The sequence below is a fragment of the Fomitopsis serialis genome (genome assembly GCF_022376445.1).
Source record: "Fomitopsis serialis strain Sig1Antser10 chromosome Unknown B0H18scaffold_95, whole genome shotgun sequence".
Classification (NCBI taxonomy): Eukaryota; Fungi; Basidiomycota; class Agaricomycetes; order Polyporales; family Fomitopsidaceae; genus Fomitopsis; species Fomitopsis serialis.
Window position 1 is genome coordinate 16,098 of NW_025955055.1, and position 21,425 is coordinate 37,522.

Below are 21,425 nucleotides of genomic sequence, written 5' to 3' on the forward strand. Positions count from 1 at the left end.
CAGTTCGACCTGGTTAGCAATCGACGCTAGCTTCCTCATACCGCTACCGCTTCGGAACTCGACGAGGACGAAGGGATTCACATCCTTCCTCGGTCTAAGATACAGAACTCCTCTTCGAAGTTAGTAGCCTTGCAAGCTTGTGGCTTGTAGTGTTCCACTCGCCTAGCTTCGCATAACACAGGCTACCGGGCGGGAAAGCGGGCTGGCGAGTGGGCGGGCGTGTGAGCAAGCGGGCGTGCGGGCATGCGGGTGTGCGAGCTGGTGGGGAACGGGGCAGGAAACCGGGCAGGAGATTGGACAGGAAATCGGGCGGGCAAGCGGGCGGGAAACCAGGCAAGCGGGAATCACGAGCGGATGAGCAAGTGAGTACTAACAGTACTTTCCCTCATCTCTGTCCCTGACCTCCCTCACTGGCTGCCACCCAACACCCGCCCGTTCCTCCACAGATCGACACGCCCGGCGACTGTGAGTGCGCAGGGCAAATGCCGAGCCCACCAACACGTCCGACGACCGGACCGCACGCCTGAGGACGTGACACACACGACAACGGTGAGCACGTAGGGCGAATGCCTTACGTGCAAACACAGCCGACGGGCGGATGTGGGCACAGGCGCGAGGGCGGGCGGGCAAGGCAGTGGATGGGCGGATGGGTGGGTATGCTTGTTCTCCTTCAGCTTTGCCCAGCCCACCGCGAGCTCCACCGCTCGGTCCATGCCCGCCTCTCCCAAGAAAGGTGAGGGAAAGGAGAAAGCGCGCTCCGCCCTGCTCGTCCCACCTCGAGGTCCACCTCGAGCTCAGATGTGAAGCCCGTCGTCTGTGATCGGGTGGACACCGAATACGAGTACGCACTCGGACGGGACCCAGCTCAACCTGTCGCTCTCGTCGCTCTCTCTTGTCCTCGTCACACTCTCTCATCCTCGTCACACTCTCTCATCGTCACACTCTCTCATCCTCGTCGCTCTCTCTCGCCCTTGTCGCTCTCTCTCGCCCTCGAGAAGCTAAGCATGCCCACGCCCTCAAACCCTGGCACGAGCATGGACTTCCGTCCCGAAGCTGTCGCGACGAGTGACAGGTAGTCTATGGTGCAGCCATATTACGCATGGCCACATCCACATACATTCCAGTCTTAGTCGCATCCCCGCCCAAACTCCAATGCTGCAGGCCCTGTGCCCGCGCCTTTGCTCCAGCGTGCGTCGACAGTGAGAGAATTCTTTAGAAAGCCGAAGCATGCTATGCTTGCTCCCACCACTACCACTCCTGCAACTGCAACCACAACGACCACTGCCACTCCCTCTCGCCCACAGCCCCTGTCGCATGCACTCTTCACCTGCACTCTCGTGTGTCCGCACCTCTGGCTGGCCACCAACTTGCCCGCGCGATTGCCCACTTGCCCGTGGACCTGCCTACTTACCTGTGGACCCGCGGACCCGCATGAACCCGTGCAAAACCCGTACCCGCTGTCACGGGTTGGTACCGGGGCGGGTATGGGTACGGGTACACCTCGGGACACCTGCGGGTGTACCCGTGCTCTGCACTAGTCTCTGCAGGGGAGTCCACCTTGTCCACTTCCTCCCACCATGTCCTTTCTTGCTGGTGGGTGCCGCGGGCATGACCGGGGGCTGCAGCGAGTGAGGGATGGGCCGAAAAAATTCCTCTACAGGCACGGTGATGGTGGTCAGGAGGAGAGGGGCAAGGGCTTGGACGCACAGGCCTCGTGGATTTTCAAGGTACCAGTTCGGGCGGTGGTTTAGGGTGTCCCCGCGTCAGACAACGCCATGATGGGTTACCAAGCCCGCCACCGGGACTCCATTTCTGCCTGCACACTGCGGCCCGAGGGTGCCACCTCCCTCATTGCACCCGTGCGATCTCTTGGCCCACATTGTGCGTCACATCGTACGGTGTTGGTTAAGTTCACGGTCAAGGCTGTGAACCTTCTGCCAGTGTACGGTCTCAAGTTCAACTTTGCGCCCACGCTCAGCTTGTTTGCTACCTCGCAGTACGATCACCTCATGCTGATTCTCCCCCAAGGCGGGTGTTCTCCCCGGAGAGGATGGCGCAACAAAGCTCTGGCGAGCCTGTGTCCACCAAGCCCCGCTGCAATCACTGCACATGCATCACGCATCGTGTGCAATATCCTGCTCATTGTTTTATTGCCGGCACTGATCAATCAATGGCTCTTCCATCTGTCGACGGTCTCAGGTTCTGTGGTCAGCACGGGGCCCCCGCCAGCACTGGGAGTCCTGCATTTCAGTGCTTACCTACGAAGACAACACATTGATTCAATCACTTCTGGCTCTGGGCTCTCAGACGTGGCATGGGTGTTACACTGGGTGTCGGTGTATGGCTATCTTGTTCTCTGGCGATAGTATGCAGTGAGTCCGAGTCCCAAATTTGCAACTGGCCTTGTGTGGAACTGATGACCAACTGCTTTCGACAGCCACTCTCAATCCTATCACAAGCCTACTCCAAAGCTGGATGGTCAAAATACACCGGCACCGAGGTCACTTCACACATCTTCCGCTCCACGATCAAAGGCGGATCGCCGCAGACTCAACATACACCATCTTTGTTCACCCCTGTGCTGGGCCGAGTATACCCATAGGTTGGTCTTGTCTTCTTATGACTGTTGTGTTTCTCGTCCATTCACTGACATCTGGGCAGTCGTATCTGACTGCACCACTGTCACAGATCTCAGGCAGTTGCTTGTCGCCAAAGGAGTGCCTCGTGAACTGGCTCAGTCCGTCAGTCTTGCGCTCCCTTGCAATCTGTTTCGCTATCTAAACGGCACTCAATCAATGCGGGAACCCGGAGTGGGAGCTCTTGCACACGTCTGCATGACTGTCACCATCCCCGGTGTGTCTTGTCTCTCACTTTTTATCAATTGACGACTCAGTGATCACCAATGCGACTTCGCAGGTGGCTCACACTTCAGCGTGGGCGCGTGCACTTCACACCAATGTCCAGGTGTGGCATGACCGGATTTGAACTGCATGCACTGTCACGTCATGTAGCTCGATCAGCAGATCCTCGATGCCAGGCAAGCGTCACACAGGCAATGGAACTGGCACACCAACGTGTGCAGGCTCGCCTTGCACCACCACGCGGTCCGGCAGATCCTGTTGCAGGTCCGTCAAATGCTCGTGATGATGTGCCATCTCATCTGGCGAGAAATGCCAATCACCACGCAAATGAAGGTGTGTAGTGGTACGTCGGCCGTGAGCGTGCTCACTCAATAACTGCATGTCAGGAATGGAGGTTGACGGGCCAGTTGAATACCTCGACCCGGACAGCATGGATGCCCTCGATGGCGCAGATGATGACATTCCAGGGCAACCACCCAACGGGTTCCCGCGGCCACCTTCTCCTTTGGACTCCGAGTCCTCATTACGATCCCTGAGGTACGAAGGTATCGTTCTTATGATGGACCACCATGAAACGCCTTAGCGATTCCTCCGGAATGGCAGTTTGTTCCCACAGTGCAGTGACTTGCAGCCACCCCAATAAGCAGAGATAAGTAACTGTTAGTATGGGTTGCTTATCTGAGTCTGAAATTTCAGACTCCCAGACGACGTGACATGGACCAACAGATACAAACAAATGCAGTGGCTAAGCACTCAGTTATGGATATGAGGCCCATGAAATGCCTTAGCAGTTCCCCCAATAAGGAAACTGGTAAACATATCATGCGACTGGCAGCTTGGTGGCCCATTGCTGCAAGCGCTCACACACTGTAGGGCCTATATAGCCTCAGCCAGTAACAAATCATAGTATACATAGTATCCTCATCTGATAGCCCTTCATTCAGAGAGTATACAGGAATTTTACTGAGTGCATACAGTGGCTGGCTAACCCAGGAAATGCAAAGCAAAAAAATGCACATGTGCCTCTGCAGATTCAATCTGCTTGTTTATGACTCAAATATGGTCTATATGTACACTGCAATGTATATGTGTAGTTCAGACACTGTGGACTACTCAGTAGCTTCAGTAATACAGGTAACAAGGACTATAATGGGTAATCTGAGCATCTTTTGCCATATTATGGCCCTTGCATACAATGTAATGGTAACCATTGCAGCTCGAGGCAATCATACACTTGTCTTTGATGTGTCTGTATATTTCATAGATTTTCTGCATTTCTCTGAGCCCTACATGCCCCTGTGTGTATGATTCCTCTTTGGGAAGGTCACATACTCCATATGGTAATTATGCATCCACTGCTGGCTTTGTCTTGCTCACAGACACATTCTAGGGATACATACCTGAATGTGTACTTACACTACCATCTTATAGGGTTGTCCAGTACATGAGCAGTTCCAAGAGTGAAGTAGCAGGCTTATATAAGCTCACTGGGGCCACAACAACCATCTTATGAGAATGCTATCTGATTTGATGTCAAACTCATGCCATAGACAGCTTCACTCACATTGCCTGGATCATTCTGAATATTATGTGAATTTTAGGCTTTTTTCTGAGCCTATACAAGCTCTCTTTAAGCACAGTAACTCACAGTCCGCACTTACATCGCTTACTAAGCGCCCATTAAGCGCCCAGATGCCGTTCGGAGGTGCATCCGTGCCAAATCTCCGCACGGTTGCACCTCCGAACGGCACAAGAGGGATGCCGGGCTGCTCTGATTGGCTCAGCAGGTGATTTCCTGCCCTAATTAGGCAGGCTGCCGAGGTTTTGAGCTGAGTTTGAATCTCAGCCACAGGCTCCTTATTGGCACTGTACCTGCTGTCACTAAAATGCGGAAAATTCCCAAAATAATCTCTGTGATAGGTATGATGTCATAAAGTCTATAGCTGCTGTGACTTGCCCATTACCTTCACTGGTCATGGCACAATTCACAAAACAAAAAAACATGCAAATGCCTCTGTGCACATGAGTGCATCCCGTTTCACCTCAAAAGTCTCTTTTGAAGCCTATATGCTGCCCACAGATTCTCTGACATCTCAAACCTGCTAAATAGGGTAGCTGACCTTCCTAAAATGGTAATTTTGCTTAACCTGCTCAGTCTGGGCTCACAAAATGCAGATAAAATCAGGGAATATTATGTGTAATCAGACTCATCTGTATTGCATTGTATATGAAGGCAATTCATCTTGTATGGAGGCCCCCACAATATATCACTAGTATGACTTGCCCAGTTGTTTGAAATTCAGGAAACAGAGAAACACATGCATGAATGTGGCATTTGACTGGGATACACTGACTGAAATCTAATCAACTCTTATAGAGGTTATAGAGATGATAAACTCATTTGATAGCCCATCATTTCAAGGGTTAATCATACATTGGAGGAATGAAGAACAAAGGACAACATTTAGAGAATCACAAGTGACTGTGCAGATATGAATGGCCTGTTGTCCCTGAAACACATTGCCTATGACCTGTATAGATATGTGCATAGTTTACAATGCATGGATGTGTCTGGAAGTTGCACAGCACAGCTATTGGTGGGGAAAAATGGTAATAACATGCATGTTTTGATGTCTCAGCACTGAATGAGCATATAGGGAATCTTCTCCACTTGTAAATATGCTCAGGGATGCTCCACATATATCCTGGAATATTGTCTGATTAATCCGCATTTTCTTGACCCCAAAACAAGTGAAATGTGCTGCAGTACCAGGATGCACTTACATCGCTTACTAAGCGCTCGGTTAAGCGCCCGTTGCCGAAGCGGAGTCGTCGACAGGCCGGAATTCCGGCCTGTCGACGACTCCGGTCACTCAAAGGATATTTTGGAGCACTCCCATTGGCTGAAATGGTGACAAAGATTCCCTTTTAAAGTAATCTTTCAATCTCAGCTCTTCATGCCGAGTTTTTTGATGGCTTCAAGCCACACTAACTGAGCTCTTACTAGAACCCCATTAAATGCGGAAAAATATTGCTTCTCCATGGAATGCCCCTTGAGTACTGACAGGGGTGCCCAGATTAGGTGTTCTTGTTGTTTTTCACAGAGTACTGACCTTGGCAAGTGATACTGGGGATATAAGCAAATGTTGGTGTGTGTATGATGCTTGTACAAGACAGTTCCACATGTATGGGCTATGTGAGGTGGAGGATATCAAACATACAAAACTGCCATATATGGTTAGTCCCCTGCCCATTTGGGAAGTTGGCCATGCATGGCCTCTGCAGAACTGGATAAATAGCAGGAAAATCAGAGAAAAATTAGATAGTACTATGGATTTGTATTGGGTTGACTGTTGAGGCCATATGGCAGAACACATATAATAATGCAGAGTGACCCATGCATAGCCTGATACAAGCCACTCTTTCAATGAGTCTTGGTCCATCTTGTAAGCACCATTATCACCTGGAATTCTCAGGGACTGGCAGCTCCAGACAGGATCCCAGGCTATTCTGTTCAGTTCAACTCTTCAATAGGCCCTGCAAAGGCAGGCTATTGGGCTGAGTTTGAATGCAAGCCACAAGCTCATTAGTGACAATGTATTTGCTGTGCTATGGTCTCCCACAAAATCAAAAACAATTGGGAATATTCCCAGTCATGTATATGATGTCAGAGAGGCTGTACATAGTATGCCTTCCCATGGATTCATATAAACATGGCACCCACCATTCACAAAGCAAAATAAAATACATATTCCTCTGTACACACTGGTTCTTTCACTTTGTGTTTCCTGTGATGCTTGCCAACTGCCTATGGATTGTGTGGCTATATGAGACCTGAATGAAACCTGCCATATGTGGTACCTGACCTTCTCAAAATGGAAAGTCCGAGTTATCTGCTGTGTCTGGGCTCAGAAAATGCGGATAAAACAAGGGAATATTCTGTATGATTCCACTCACCTTGTACTGCTTGCTATAAGTATTGATTGGCTCATGTCTAAACCCTTTGGCAGGCAATGGCATATGCAGAAAATGGTGAACACCTGTGGCACAAAGGCCACAGTTAATGCTGAGTATGTTCATAATATTGGCTTTGTCTCACATGTGAATGGCATAGCTATCAATATTATGGGTTCGCAGAGCTTTATGACACTGTACTGATCCTAGAAAGTGATAGAAAGACATTGTACAAGTTGTGTTGTGCATCTACTACTGTTGCTAGAAAGTCTATAGGCTAGCAATGTTATGCATAAAGTAGGGACACCACACATAGGTGATCAAATGCTTTGATGGTCTCTGCAATGCTAGATAAATGGTAGGAAATGAGATAAAATCAGATGATCCCATGACATCATATTGTGCTGACTGTTGTAGGCCAATGCATGACAGTACATCTCAGATGTGCTAATGCAGAGTTCACAGCCTGATGTCTGCAGCTCTATTGTCCCAGTCCAGTATAAGCATGTCTTTGACTGATTGTATCAATATGAAGCAGTGCCAATTATACAGTATGATGGTGCTATGCTTGATTGTTAATGGCTCATATAATTTTTGCCTGGAGCATATCTAATGTCTGTATGCACTACCATCATCCTATTCTCATGCAATGGCCCTTGGTATGTGAAGATAGAATAGGCAGCTCTTGGCTTGTTCATATGGGCAAAAATGTATTGACAGTGGTGTCTGTTTGTGCAGTGTATGCTGTGATTTCTTCCTGATTGGGCTCAGAAGAAGTCATGGTTGCCATGGAAATAATGCAGACTTGCATTGCTTACTAAGCAACAGTGAAGAGGCCATATTACAATGGACTTCTGAGCCAATATATGGTTGTCCTTTTATGGATCTCTAGTCAATAATATGACTTTGGGAGTACTCTCATTTGCTGCAACTGTTTCCTTTTACATGTGACGATAAAATATCAGCTACTCATGTTGGGTCCTTTCATGTTATATGGAAAGTGGAAATATAACACTTTAGACCCAGGTGTGAACATGTGTGATATTTGAACAGCATTGGAAATATGTGGCAGTGTGCCTACCAGTACACCATTTGGCAGTTGATCCTGGGCGGTATCTGCACTGGAGTAATGTCAACATGAAAAATATATTGTCTAATCCAAATATAGTACCATACATTGTATGTGCACACAAAATGAACAGTCAGCCAGAAAATGACACTGGTGATTATCGTGGGAGTATGTCTGAAGATATAGAAATCCTTGGACTTATGATCAGAGAGCATGACCATTGATAGTAGGCATTACTAGAATACCCAGGAAAGGCCCATGTGCAAGTCTTAGTATGCAGTCTGTTCTTAGGGACAAGGCATTGAAAACCCTTTTTCTACAAGAAATTCCATAGATATGGTCTTTGAATAGGGTAGGCAGCAGGAATTGTTATCACTCCTGGGCTTTGTTATCTTTATTCAGATCCTTTTAATGGACTTCATTTGGGGTTCACAATGCTTTCTGACCAGATTTCAGTGATCTTTTTTCCCACATTGTTATTCTTTGTGGCACCTATTGGTGTATGTTCTGACTGGACTATTACCAAGTTTCTAGTGCTCTCCTTAGACCCCTTGTGACCAGATGCTTTGAAAGATATTACTGGGGTTCTATTAGCTCAGACTATGTTATCTATTGATATATTATCCCAGCTGGCAGGCAATCTATGAGTGACTAGTGTTCATAAGGCTGTGCTAGTGTTTCAGGACAACATGCAAGTGGTGTGTCATGAATCACAGAGCACATCCTTGATGATCAGTGAGAATTATTGGCACATCTACCCTTGCCTTACAATGAGCCTGTGAGCTTATTGTGCATCTTGAATGGCCTTGGAAAGTGGTGTACTGAGTCTTCTACTATTTTGTAGGATTCTATGAAGTATTTTATGTAGCTAAAAGGCTGTGCATAAATGCACAAAAGGAGCATCCCTATGAGCAAGTCCAAACATTTATCTCATCTACCACTTGCTTCTGTACTCTTATGCCAGTGTACCTTCAATTCATCAGTGATCAATCCTGCCCATGACTCTATCAGTCTTGATGGCACTTACTATGGTGATACATTGCTTCACATTTTACTACATGAGCCCATTACTATTGACTCAGGAGCTGAGCTCCAATCCAGTAACATACCTTAGTATGGCTTTGTACTACTGGTCAGTGTTTGGTAACTGTTCACTTATGGTGAGAGCAAACTGCACATTCTTTGGTTGTATTCCTTGTATAACACATCAATTCTTGACAGGCCTTTTTCAGAATTCCTTACTGGTATACTTCTCCTCTGTATATTGGTTCCATCCTCCACTGTTGATTGGTTTGTACTTGGGGAAGTACTGTTAACAATCTACTGAAAGACATCCTTTGGTATCAGAATTTCTCTGATCAAGGGCTAATACTTGTACAACAGCACTGACAGCAAGTCCCAACTGAGTAGTGGTTACTGTAGTCAACCCCCCAGATTCCCCTTCCTTGAGTTCTAGTTGATCTAGAGGATCTCCTTACTTCTTTGCAACATTCCCAAGCTATTTGCTCTATGTTACTATCAATACAAACCAGTAACACTGCTCATTAGTATTCAGATCATATTGATAAGCAACTTGGCAATTTACCAAGTAAGAAACAGATCCATAATGTCTGTTGCTCATGATTGCAAGCTATGATCCTCATATGACAACAACCTAATAAATTAGCAGGCTACTCTGAAGTGCAAAATGTGGAAGATATGTCAGTACTCTATGCATAGGCAATATACTAGCAGTCTTGCCAAGCATGACTTCTGATGTGGGCAGCATAAAAGTTGTTCATAAATTGACATGTATCATACCAAAGGGATCGTACTGCCAGCTATGGCCCTCTCCCCAGCAAGTCTGACAAAGATGAGAGGGACTACAACAACATCCCTCGGCCACTCAGCTGGCCGCCTTCCCCTCAGGGAAGGCGGTCGCCATCTCCGTCTGCAGGTTCCAATCGCCCGCTCGCCGACGAGGATCAAAGACTCGACAATGCTCCAATGCCACCCGCGGAGCCTGACACCAATGATGATATGGACGTAGACCACGAGCTCCCAGGCATCCAGCCTCAGGATGAAGACTTCCTCTTTCACGACCCATTTGTAGTACCCTTCCGTCGTGAGCGTCGTGGGGATGACACCGATCACGGTGCTGCCCAGAATCCATTTGTGATGTAGGAGGCGGCTTTGGGTGCAGCACCTGACGCAAATGTCTTCGCCCCTTTTGCCTCAGAGATGGACTGGCACATCGCACAATGGGCCAAGACACGAGGTCCATCCGCAACTGCATTTAACGAATTGCTCACCATTGATGGGGTATGACAGCTTGATCTTCCGTCTATGTGCATGGCTGATGACACTGTTCTCAACCGATTAACCAGGTCCTCAATCACCTAGATACCTCATTCAAGAACACAAAGGAACTCAATAAGCTCATTGATTCCTCCCTCCCTCCCCGGCCGAGCTTTGTTCATCATGTTCTCGAGGTTGACGGTGAAAAGTATGATTTTTGGCTGTGGGACGCTATGGAGTGCATCCGCGTTCTCTTTGGGTCATCCAATTGGGCGCCCAATATCATCCTTGCGCCCAAGAAACACTACGTTGATCGCACCAAGACCACACATGTGTATGGTGATATGCACACCGGAGATTGGTGGTGGTGCCTGCAGGTATCCTTCCGTTCACTACGTGCTCGCAGCAGTGCCCCAATGTTAATCAATTCATTGCAGCACAAACTCGAAGCCAAGCAAGCTGGCACAACGATTATCCCCCTCATTATTTCATCTGACAAGACTCAACTGACCTAATTTCGCAACCGGTCGTGCTACCCTCTTTATCTAATGATCGGTAGTATCCCCAAGGAGATTCGTCGTAAATCGAGTAGGCAGGCGCAACTCCTCATAGGCTATCTGCCTGTCACTCAACTCTCTCATATCAAGAGTGAGGAAAATTGGCGCCGGGCAAGTAGCAACCTTTTTCACACCTGTCTACGCCAGGCCCTCGCACCGACTCGGAAAGCTGGACGCCACGGCACTGTGACGACGACTGGCCACAGTATTGCCCAGTGCTGCCACCCTATCTTCGCCGCCTATGTCGGGGACTACCCCGAGATCGTCCTCGTCACCGGCATGAAGAATGGTGAATGCCCAGCGGGCGTGGTTGATCCTGAGTCATTGGGCGAGCCTGTCTATTGTACCCAGCGAGATCTTAACGCAATCTTGTATGCCCTTGACACTCTTGAGTGGACGGGTTCAGCAGCTGCCCACGTCCACGCTTGCCAGGCTGCAGGCATCAAACCCCTGACGGACCCCTTTTGGAAAGGACTGCCCTACGTCAACATCTATGCCTCATTGCCCCCGACATCCTGCATCAACTCTACCAAGGGATGGTCAAGCACGTCATTCTATGGATCAAGTCAGCCTATGGAGCTCATGTCATTGACGACCGATTCCAGGCTCTTCCTCCTAATCACAACCTCCACCACTTCTCGAAGGGGATCTCACATTTGTCCTGCGTCTCTGGCACAGAACATGAAGACATATGTTGTGTCCTACTCGGGACCATCGTCGACCTCCGTTTACCTGGTGGGTATAACCCCACTCGCCTCATCCGCTCCGTCCGCGCTCTCCTTGATTTCGTCTATCTCGCACAACTCCCAGCACACACCTCAACAACCCTGGGCAGCTCGACGACACCCTCGCTCGATTCCACGCAAAGAAAGTGGTGTTTGAGGACCTCGGCATTTGCAACCACTTCAATTTCCCCAAGCTGCATTCCCTTTAGCACTACACCTTGGGGATCAAGCTCTTTGGGACCGCCAATGGTACGAACACTTCAGTGTCTGAACACCTCCACATCTCACTCGCAAAGGATCCGTGGCGTAAGTCCAACCGCAAGGACGAGTACCCGCAGATGACCACGACCATTGTTCGCCTCAAACTAATCCACGCTCACGCACTCTACCTGCAATGGCGGCTTGATGGTTGACCTGACATTGCATCCGCCCCATCCCGCATTCCTCATAAGCCCCACTGCCATCTCACGCGCACTCCAACGCACAATTCTATAGGCTTTTCGACCCTCAAGGCGCGCTATGGTGCTTTCAACTTCGAGCACCTCCTCAAGGAATTTATAGTCCATCACAAGCATCCCGAGTTGTTGGCTCGCAAGCTCGCGGAACACGTCTCAGTGTACGACCTACCTTTCCATGCCGTATCCGTGTGGCACAAGGTACAATTTGGAATCAGGATCCGTTCAGGTGCAGGGATGCACCTGAGACCCTCGATGTTATACATGCACGACCAAACTACCGAGACACCCAAGGTCGAGTCGTCCCAGGAAGATTCGACACTGCCTTGGTCAACAAAAGAGGTGGCGGGCACGTAGGAGTCGACGGTAAGTACTACATTTGTCAGTAAGGAATCCCAGCAACTTACCGATGAATAGGCTACCGCGTTGTGGGGCAGGGACGTAGCCCAGCCCCGTAAGGCAACATATAGTACAAGGAAAGGAACGGCACAAGGACCGGCTGTTCATTCAAAGAGCTACGAATGACTACAAGCCCAAGGGTACACTACGAAACAGTGTTCCCTCCGTCGAACATCTCCGGAACGGTGATGTCGATACCTTCCGGGCCTCCGACCGAACTCTCCTCCGGATCGACGTTCCCTCCGGCAGCACCCCCGAAAGCACCTTCCGGTTCGGTGATCAGGCGGACGGAACGGCCCAAGTCGTAGATCTCGCGGACTACAAACCCGACGTCGTTACGGATACGACCGGCAGAGGTCCGCTGCTCGCTCATCAACGCGCCCATCCAAGCATAAAGGGAGTCTTGGTTATCGGAAGCAAGCCGGAGGGAAGATAGGCGGAGTGGAGGGTCTATGAACTGAGGGGGAGATGGCGGGGGAGGCTGTCCGCTGGACGGGTCGGCATGGACCCTGTGAGGGGACCACGCGATGGCAGGATACAAGGCGGTCCCGGTACCGATATCGGAGGGAATGCCCTCAAACACGGCGTCAACGTAGGTGAGCAGAGAGGCCACGGAGGGAACGCTGCGGGGGACGGGAGCGACGCATCGCCGTGGGCCGTAGCCAGGGAGAACGAGTCGAAGAGCATGCGCTAGGTCGAGAGTCAAGCGGCGGAAGGGACAAGCGGGGGCATGCGTACCAGAAGCCAGCGGACGCCGTGACCCCATACGAGCCAGGTCCTGGGCGAGGACATATCGAGGCGTGGCTCGGCGGCCCGTTCATGTCGAAGCACCTCCAGCAGGAGGAAGTACCGGCGGATGTGGACAGTCGCGAGCGGGTTGAGGGGCACGGAGGATGACATGGCACGAAGGAGGGGGAGGATGGGAACCGGTGGGACGAAGTGAGACGGGAGGAGGGCCCGAGAGGAACCGGAGGGAACGGGAGGGTACGGAGAGGGGTGCCAGCGAGGCGGGGGCGTGGGATAGCGAGCCGGAGGGGGCATAAGGGAGGGAGCCGGGGACCGGGCGGGGGAGATCCTACCTACCTACCACCTAGGAGTAGAGAGCGAGCTCAACTGCGATTCCCTGCGTTTCTGACTGCGTCCTGTGTTTACTGCGTTGCGAATAGATCACCGCGTTCACCTTCAACGAGCACCGCGTTTCCTTCCGGCTCTCTGCGTTTCATCCAGCTTCAACGAGTTTCTACGCGTTCAGCCCGAGTCCCTGCGTTGTGGGACGATTCCACCACCCTCCTCCGACCGCGCTACAGTGCTGCCTACGAGTATCTGAGCTCGTACGTCCCCTCCAGGACCGAATCGTCACATCCCCTTCCCATCCGCTTGCCAACAGCCCCCACCCGTCGTTTCTACCGACACCATCGATTCCTTCCGGTCTCTTTCCGACCCGGGAGACTCGCAACCTACACAGCGTCGCCCAGGTTTGTGCGATCTTCTCACTGTCGAAGAAAGCCCATGAGAATGTATTCCATGGTGATCTCACCGCCCCGTCGCAATTTGTCTACCTCGAATGGTTCAGCCGATTCAAGCCACGGCCAGAGCCCAACCATCTATTCTACACTGTCAAACGGCACCAATCACAAGCAGGTGAACGCGTCACTGCGATCATCCCCTTGAAGGACCTCCAGCGGAGCATTCACCTCGTGCCAAAGTTCAGGCCTGTCAAGCCGCCGGAATGGACCAGCAACAATGTCCTCGATCTTTGCGAAAACTTCTATGTAAACTTGTTCACCAACAGGCATACATACATAACTGTAGTGTAGTCTTGCACTTTACCATACTCACTGTGCTTGGCGCAAGTGCCCGATTTGCGGGCCTCACTAGTCATTCACTGCACTCTTTGCATCTGGAATAAAAGCCTCAAACACATACTGCTTGAATCCCTGAATCTCGACATCATATTCAAAAACATTACACCATACCTCGAACTAATCCTTCAATTGAGCTCAGGCCCGAGCGCACATTTCGGCGCTTAAGTCGACTTGTGGCCAGCCAGGATGTGACTCGCTCCAAACTCGCTCCTCGTCTCTGCGCTCACCACCCCTGCTGCCATTCCATTTGGTCACCTCGGCTGCTACACACTCATTTGCCCTCGCTGCACGGCTTCCATCTCCCTTATTCCACGTTGTGATCTCGCCTTGATGTTGCCACCTCACCAATGACTGGGATTCACCCTCAATCTCACTACACAAGACGTGCACTGCCCGACGACTCGCCCCGCACGTTTTGCAATCCGGATGCCCGTCAAAACGCGCAACATCTGCATCAGGCGAGTGGAATCCACCAATCAAGAATGGCAAGGGTGAAGGTGGCCAATGAAGAAGCGCGAGAGAGGGCATGGAGCTCAGCTCAGGACCGCGAGAGAAGGAACATGGTGCGTGTATTGGCCATCCTCCTGTGATGCCATGCTGACTCGTACATATGCTCAGACGTCCGCTCGCATGAATGCACCCCCTCCCTCAGCCATTTCCACTACCCCGTGTGAAGTTGCTGGCGTTGATGACTGAGTCGATACCCATGTCGGTGTCCTCGTTGCGGCGACACAATCTCCTGAGGCTAGTTGCAAGATGCATGCTTCGGCTATGCCAGGTGACCGCATTTGCAGCTCGCCAAGGGAGGCTGTGTCCTGCTATAAGGACACTGGCATTGCTATGTCTGGCACCAACATAGGACTGCCGTGAATGGCCATGAAAACAATGCCGCGGTGGTGGGAGAAGCCAGGCACCGTAAGTACCCGCCTCCCTCAAATTCTGGATGTTTGGGCCCCTCGCCTAGTATGCTTGCCACATCGTGTACCCTTGTTCTCCGACCTCGCCTCCGCCGCCCGTTCACAAGTGCGCACCAATAATTTGCCCCTGCAGACCCGTGTTGATGTCTGCGTTGGGGATTGGCCCGGGTGACACATCCGCGGTCTGCAGGCATGTATCATCGCACGTTGTGAGCGGGCAGCACCAGTTCAGCCTTCCTCTACTTTTGCTCAGTGTCCTCCGAGTCGTTGTGGGAACACCTTGGCTGATTCCTCCTAAATTATAGGTCATATATGTCCCATTCAAATTCATCACCTCGTGAGAAGGACAGAGCCCCCGCCTTGTCGCCCTGCTATCCTTTCATGTTGTTCGATGCTCAGTCCAGCCTCGACCCTCATGGGCCAGACTTTCCGGTGTGCGCCCTCTCCTTGTTGCCCGCCTGTTGCCTTGCCCCTCCACGTACCCCTTGCGCCCCCCCTGCAAGCCCACAGCGAGCTACCTGGAGATGAGTGACCAAAATACGGGCAGCCTCCCCCTCTGCGCCCCGGGGACTGACTCTTCCACTTCGGACGACACCCACCAGCTGCATCAACTGAGCCCGCAACCACCAGCCTGCCGCCCTCAGCCTGCCACCTGGTGACACCATGTGCCGGACGATCAGCCTTTTGCGCGGTGAGCCCTCAGGTGATCTTGGTGGGCTCTTCCACCCCGTGGCGTGCCAGCATCTGCTCGTTGTGCGCCACCATCTCACTCTGGGAGTCCTTCGCTGCCTTGCCGGCACACAGCGCCTGCGCCAAGACATGCCAGGACTGCTGATCACGCCTCTGAGCTCGCATCGGCGCTCCAGCACCATCGAGCACGGGCTGCTACCAGACACCCAAGCGCGGTGGCTCTTCAAGCAGATCAGCTCCGGTTTTGACTGCTCCCTCCTTCTCAACATTGTCCACCGTGGCCTCGAATGCAAGAATGTGGAGTTGCCGCAGATCAGAACGTGAACATCGCCCACTGTGGGCTCTCGAATGAGGTCTACACCGGTGGCTACCTCTCATCTGATGAGGCTGCAGTTGCCCTCGCTGTGTCATACCCTTCGTGCCCGGGAACCAGCAACTTATCCACTCCTGCGCTGCCTGCGCTGACCCCGAAACGACCTGCCCATGCTCTGGTCTTGACCTCAAACCCTTTAACCCTGCCGACAAGGGCACGGTGATCACCTACCGTGCCGAGTCGACTGGCGACCTCCAGCGTGTTCCCAAGTGTATCAACGGCATTATTGTCGAGCTTGGCGTGCGCAAGGAGGCTGATGAGCACGAGAACAAGGTTGACACTGACATTGAGGGGTCCGCTGCGCATGGTCTACGTGGTCTCGCCACTTCCGCCGGCATGGCGGGCAGTGACTTCGAGTGTGAGGGTAACAGCGAGTCGACCTCCTCGACCTCCTTCCCATCTGCAACCCTCCTCGTACCAACCAAAAGCACGCGCCGCTCAACAAGATGGCTCTTGGCGCGACCAGCATTGCCGATGCCTTCCCCAAGCACAAGTATGATGTCACCAAGTGTCTCTCACTTGGTCCGAGTTGTTATGAGTGGTGACGTCCCGGTGATGCCTGTCCACACTGACCTTAGTTTAGCCACCGAGCACGCTGCTGATGATGCGACATGCCCGTTGCGCCGCGAGCACTGTCTTGGCGCAACCCGGTCTTTCTTTCATTGTGCACGCCATCCGAGGATCACGTGTCGTGCACAATTACTCCAACTCAATATATGTCTGTGTCGCGGCCATGTACCACCTTATCTACACTCATGTTCACGTACTATCGTGCCCGAATGTTGCATGCCACCCTGAGTCCCTGTTTGGACTAATGTACAGAGTAATCAGGAGACCTGAGACTGCGCCGCGGCAGTACATCCCCTGGCATGAGTGAGCATCCACTATGGCTCACAGCATAACGTATATCAAGCCAGTGAGTCGATCAACAAGTACTTAGTGAGGTGTGACAACAGCATTTGGGCGGTGTTTACGAACTATTCGCACCGGTTTGGAGGCTGTTTACATGGGAGGTCGCGCCAGACCGATTTGGCGCCGATTTGCACCACATTCGCGCAGGGGGGGTTTCCTGATGTACCTTGCGGTACTTGGTGTAGTGATCGTTGCCGTAAGCCGTGACCAGTCCACATTGGTCTTCAAGGTGCTGCCAGTGGGCGCGACATGCAGGTGGCATGTAGTGTCCCGACAGTCGCCATCCGGGCTTGGGTGCAGCCTGTCGCACATCTACCTTTGTAGATGCTTCAGTCGACTGCTTGCGATCCACAGGATCTGGCCTGCCCATTTCTTTGTCAAGGCTCGTTTCAGTGTCACCCAGCAGTGGCACTGTAATGGGAGAAGGTGGGTGGACAAGTACCTCACGGTACTCACCCTTGTCAGTCAGACTATCGTGTCAAATCTGCAGCACCCTCTGCGTGCTGATCCGGTGGATATGCAAGTACCCTGAGGTACTTGCATTCCTCCTTAGGAGGATGTTCAGCTGTACCTGCATCGAAGGTAGAGCTTGATAGCGGTGCGGCACCAGACGTGGAGAGGTGGGACGTGTCGGTATTGTGTGTATGCACTCCGGACGCACCGCTGTGCGTGGCCACAGACACGACTGCTATGTCGTTCTGTGGTGTGAATGGACCACTGTCCCTTACGACGACCCTCAGGGTGGTTGCAATTGGCGCGGGACAGTCTGCCTGGCAGCTCACTGTGGTAAGTGCTCACATATTGTAGACCACTTGTAGCCTCAGCCAGTAACAAATCATAGTATACATAGTATGCTCGTCTGATAGCCCTTCATTCAGAGAGTATACAGGAATTTTACTGAGTGCATACAGTGGCTGGTTAGGCCAGGAAATGCAAAACAAAAAAATGCACATGTGCCTCTGAAGATTCAAAGTACCTGTGTATGAGTCAGATATGTTCTATATGTACACTGTGATAGATATGTGTGGTTTAGACAGTGTGTACAGCTCAGCAGCTTCTGTAATACAGGTAACACGGGCTATGATGGGTAATCTGGCCATCCTGTCCCATATTGTGACTCATGGACACCATGTAATCATCATCACAGCTCAAAGCAATCATACACTTGTCTTTGATGTATCTGTATATTTCATATATTCTCTGCATTTTTCTGAGCCCTATATGCCCCTGTCTGTGGATGATTCCTCTTTGGGAAGGTCACATACTGGATCCATATGGTAACTATGAATCCACTGCTGGCTTTCAACCACCTCACTCGCACCCAGCTGAAGCCGCAGGAGCTCTGCTGCTTTGTTTGACTTCTACTATGCCTCTCGACTCTCCTGCACCCTCACCATTTGTTGCACCCTTGCTGCCTGCCCACGCAACCTCACCTTGTCCTCGCACCTGGCCCCTCACCTGCTCTTGCACCCTTGCGAAGTTGCCTGCTGCGTGCAATGCTCATGCGCAGTCAGCTGCGGCATCGAGTCTGCCTGCAGTGGTCTGGGGCATTGCTCTGCCCCCCCCCCCCGGGGCGAGTGACAACCTCGCACTGCAGCTGACCCTCGCCAATGTGCTGCACCCAACAGCCGCACGGCTGCCTGGAGTCACACCCCCATCTTGGTGCTCCCAGAGTGCGCCGGTTGACCTCGCAGCTCCTTCACCCTCGCCCTCTACCTAGTACTGCTACTTGGCAGTGCAAATTGCTCCCACCAGCTTGCCTTCTGCCGCACAAAAATCTTGCAATGGCTTGAGAACTAGCGCTGCCAGCTGCTCAGGACTACACGTCCCTCATGCTCCCATCAAAGTCCATCCTCACTGGCAGCATCCGTGCGGGGGTCATGGTGAGTCGCAGAACTGCCCATTCATCCCTATCAGTATCTAATCCCACAAAACAGTGCTCCTTCGGCTTTGGTCAAGTAGGCAGCACCTGCCTGATCGTCAATCCGCGCTACCTGCTTGGCACCCTTGAGCTGTCTGCCTACATGAACTACAAGGCGAGGCACCAGGCTGGCAGACAAGGCGATGGGCAAGACAGCAATCAGCAACTCGCTCATGCGCAAGATGGTTGGCCCGCCGTTCACAAAGGAGGTCGAGGCGAGTATGATGCTGAACCCGCTCGCGCGCACGCTGCGACTGGTAGCTGCACGTTCTTGTAGCTGGTGGTGGAGGCTCCTGTCACATTCCGTGCCATCAAGACCATCTCCGAACTCTAGTTCTGTTCTCTCTGTCTCCGTTTCTCCAAACTCTGGTTTGATTGTATTCACTTAGCCTATCTTCTCCCGCATTACAATTAGCGTACCACATGGTCTCTATCTTGCACGGACAATTAGCTTATTGTATTCGCTCCTGTTACTAACATCTCTGGTCTTCCGTTATTGTTCTCTGTATTCCTTCCTCCATCTTATTGTCTTCCATTCACAATTAGACTTGCTGTATATAAGGACAAACTGTAGCACCGTTGTACTGCAGTTCAAATATCTCGTTTAACCAATCTGAATTCCTTTCCTCCAAACTCCTGTCTGAACTCCGGCCTTCCGTCCGACCTCTGTCTAGCTTCTCTCTTTCTCTCTCTCGCTCTCGTCTTCTCCTCCTTCTCCCTCCGACTCTATCTCTGGACTCCTCATAGTCCACTTCTGTCCAAGTCCAAATAGAGGACCTCATCGAGTTCTCCCAAGGGTGTTGTCGATAGCTTCGCCAAGTCCTCACTCCACTGCGCTCCAAAACTCCGGACTTTGTAGCTCCAGCCTCAGACTTCGTCTTGAGTGCACGGTCGTAACAGTATATTCGAACTGACTCTTCAGACCTCGATATGACTGATGATTTCTGCGGGTTCTCCACTGGACGTATCCACATTCCGTTGGTCAACAACCCCACTCCAAGCATGCCCACCCAGGCTGTGCCAGTGACACCTACCGTTCGAGGCACAACAGCAATACTTCCACCGGATACTGTTACATCAGGAAAAAACACCCGTGTCCCCAAGTGGTTGTGGAGACAATAAAACAGGTTGTATAGTGATTTGGCCAGCTCTCGAGCTGTGATAGGCGCTGTTGTCTGGGCAAGACAAGTCCTTCGATTTCAAGTGTGTTGTATTTGACCTGTCGGATCTCAAAGACATTGTGAATTCCCCAAATCCCTTGGAGAGCTCGCTCAATCAAACCTAGTGCATTGCATGGGTATGGATAACCCATGTGGGTCATGGGTATGGGTATGCATGGGTATGGGTATGGGTAGCCAAAATCTGACCCATGTACCCATGCAACCCATGGACTTCTGTGGTAATAATTCTGTGGTAAAATTTGGCAACTGTTGATTAGATAGTCTGTGCTATGTTTCTCTCACAGTTCAACAGCTATATGGTGATCCTGAAGCTTGCTTCAAAGTACTTTGCAATAGCAGTATGGGAAAGTTGACAAGTGTTCCCTTTCCGTAATGTCAGCCTTCAAGATACAGTTGGTACTTGCTAGAATTGCATTATATATTTGAGTCCATTTTCAAACATTCAATAATGTTCAACTTATGATTATGAGGATGATTCAGCAAGGCCAACCTGCAGGAATATAAGGAGTGTCAACTTGCTCATGGAAGACACACTTTTGCTCCACATACCATCTATCTTGACCCACAACTAACAACTACAGTACTCTATACATTGTAGTTAGACCAATGCACTGTTCTTTCTAACCTAACTCTCTCCTTGTCCATCTCATCTACCTATCTAGCTCTCCTGACCCAAGCAATACCCTGAGTGACTGGAACCAAGTTTGTGCAAGACCTGCCTATGCCACATCCTGTCTTCTTATAAGTAACCAGAAGACAGATTTTGTCATTTATTGTTATGCTCCAACCAATGATACACAGACTATTGAGGTTGTCCTATTGACAACAACAAGTGCATTACAGTGTATGTACCATTATGCTCAATTAAATGCAGTGCCATGTGCTTGGTAGCCCAGTGCAGCTGAGATACTATACTGGCACAAAATATTATCATACTGAATCTTACCATGCAATTGTCCATGCTGGACAGCCAGTAATACTGTATACTTAATTTCTTGCTAGGTACATGTGACAGGGCCACTCTAGAATTTTGAAAAATCAGTATGAATACTGGTCATGGACCCCTTGAGGTGAGCCTAGACCTGCAGTTCCAGCACTACATTTAGCATAGATGCCTTGTTAGTTAATTTTCTAAATCGAGGATTTCAGCAGAGTGACCAGTGGCCACAGTTACATGCAGGTGGCAGGCCATTGAATACAGTAGGTCTATGATCATGCTTTTTATAAGACATCATGCTCCTTATTGTGTCACTTATCACCTGGCAATGT

The 21,425-nt window shown here is 50.9% G+C and overlaps 3 protein-coding genes across 3 annotated transcripts; 2 read left to right on the forward strand and 1 right to left on the reverse strand.

Annotated features, from left to right (window-relative positions):
- Positions 1 to 1,577: 1,577 nt before the first annotated feature.
- On the forward strand, positions 1,578 to 3,734 carry B0H18DRAFT_958140 (uncharacterized protein; the record flags this gene model as incomplete). The annotated part of the gene is made up of 9 exons (XM_048042660.1): positions 1,578 to 1,727; positions 1,752 to 1,996; positions 2,308 to 2,372; positions 2,438 to 2,602; positions 2,662 to 2,853; positions 2,917 to 2,964; positions 3,012 to 3,194; positions 3,248 to 3,398; positions 3,566 to 3,734. 9 exons carry the CDS (start codon positions 1,578 to 1,580, stop codon positions 3,732 to 3,734), a joined length of 1,368 nt encoding a protein of 455 aa, XP_047888631.1.
- Positions 3,735 to 12,442: 8,708 nt separating this feature from the next.
- B0H18DRAFT_958141 (uncharacterized protein) lies at positions 12,443 to 14,690 on the reverse strand (the record flags this gene model as incomplete). Its single annotated transcript, XM_048042661.1, has 7 exons — positions 12,443 to 12,871; positions 13,036 to 13,376; positions 13,615 to 13,754; positions 13,792 to 13,901; positions 13,992 to 14,065; positions 14,137 to 14,171; positions 14,314 to 14,690. 7 exons carry the CDS (start codon positions 14,688 to 14,690, stop codon positions 12,443 to 12,445), a joined length of 1,506 nt encoding a protein of 501 aa, XP_047888632.1.
- Positions 14,691 to 15,047: 357 nt separating this feature from the next.
- B0H18DRAFT_958142 (uncharacterized protein) lies at positions 15,048 to 19,252 on the forward strand (the record flags this gene model as incomplete). The annotated part of the gene is made up of 15 exons (XM_048042662.1): positions 15,048 to 15,077; positions 15,127 to 15,185; positions 15,385 to 15,511; positions 15,710 to 16,089; positions 16,163 to 16,792; positions 16,965 to 17,015; positions 17,040 to 17,058; positions 17,140 to 17,309; positions 17,409 to 17,514; positions 17,637 to 17,692; positions 17,734 to 17,840; positions 18,073 to 18,090; positions 18,311 to 18,727; positions 18,849 to 18,937; positions 18,992 to 19,252. 15 exons carry the CDS (start codon positions 15,048 to 15,050, stop codon positions 19,250 to 19,252), a joined length of 2,520 nt encoding a protein of 839 aa, XP_047888633.1.
- Positions 19,253 to 21,425: the final 2,173 nt, after the last annotated feature.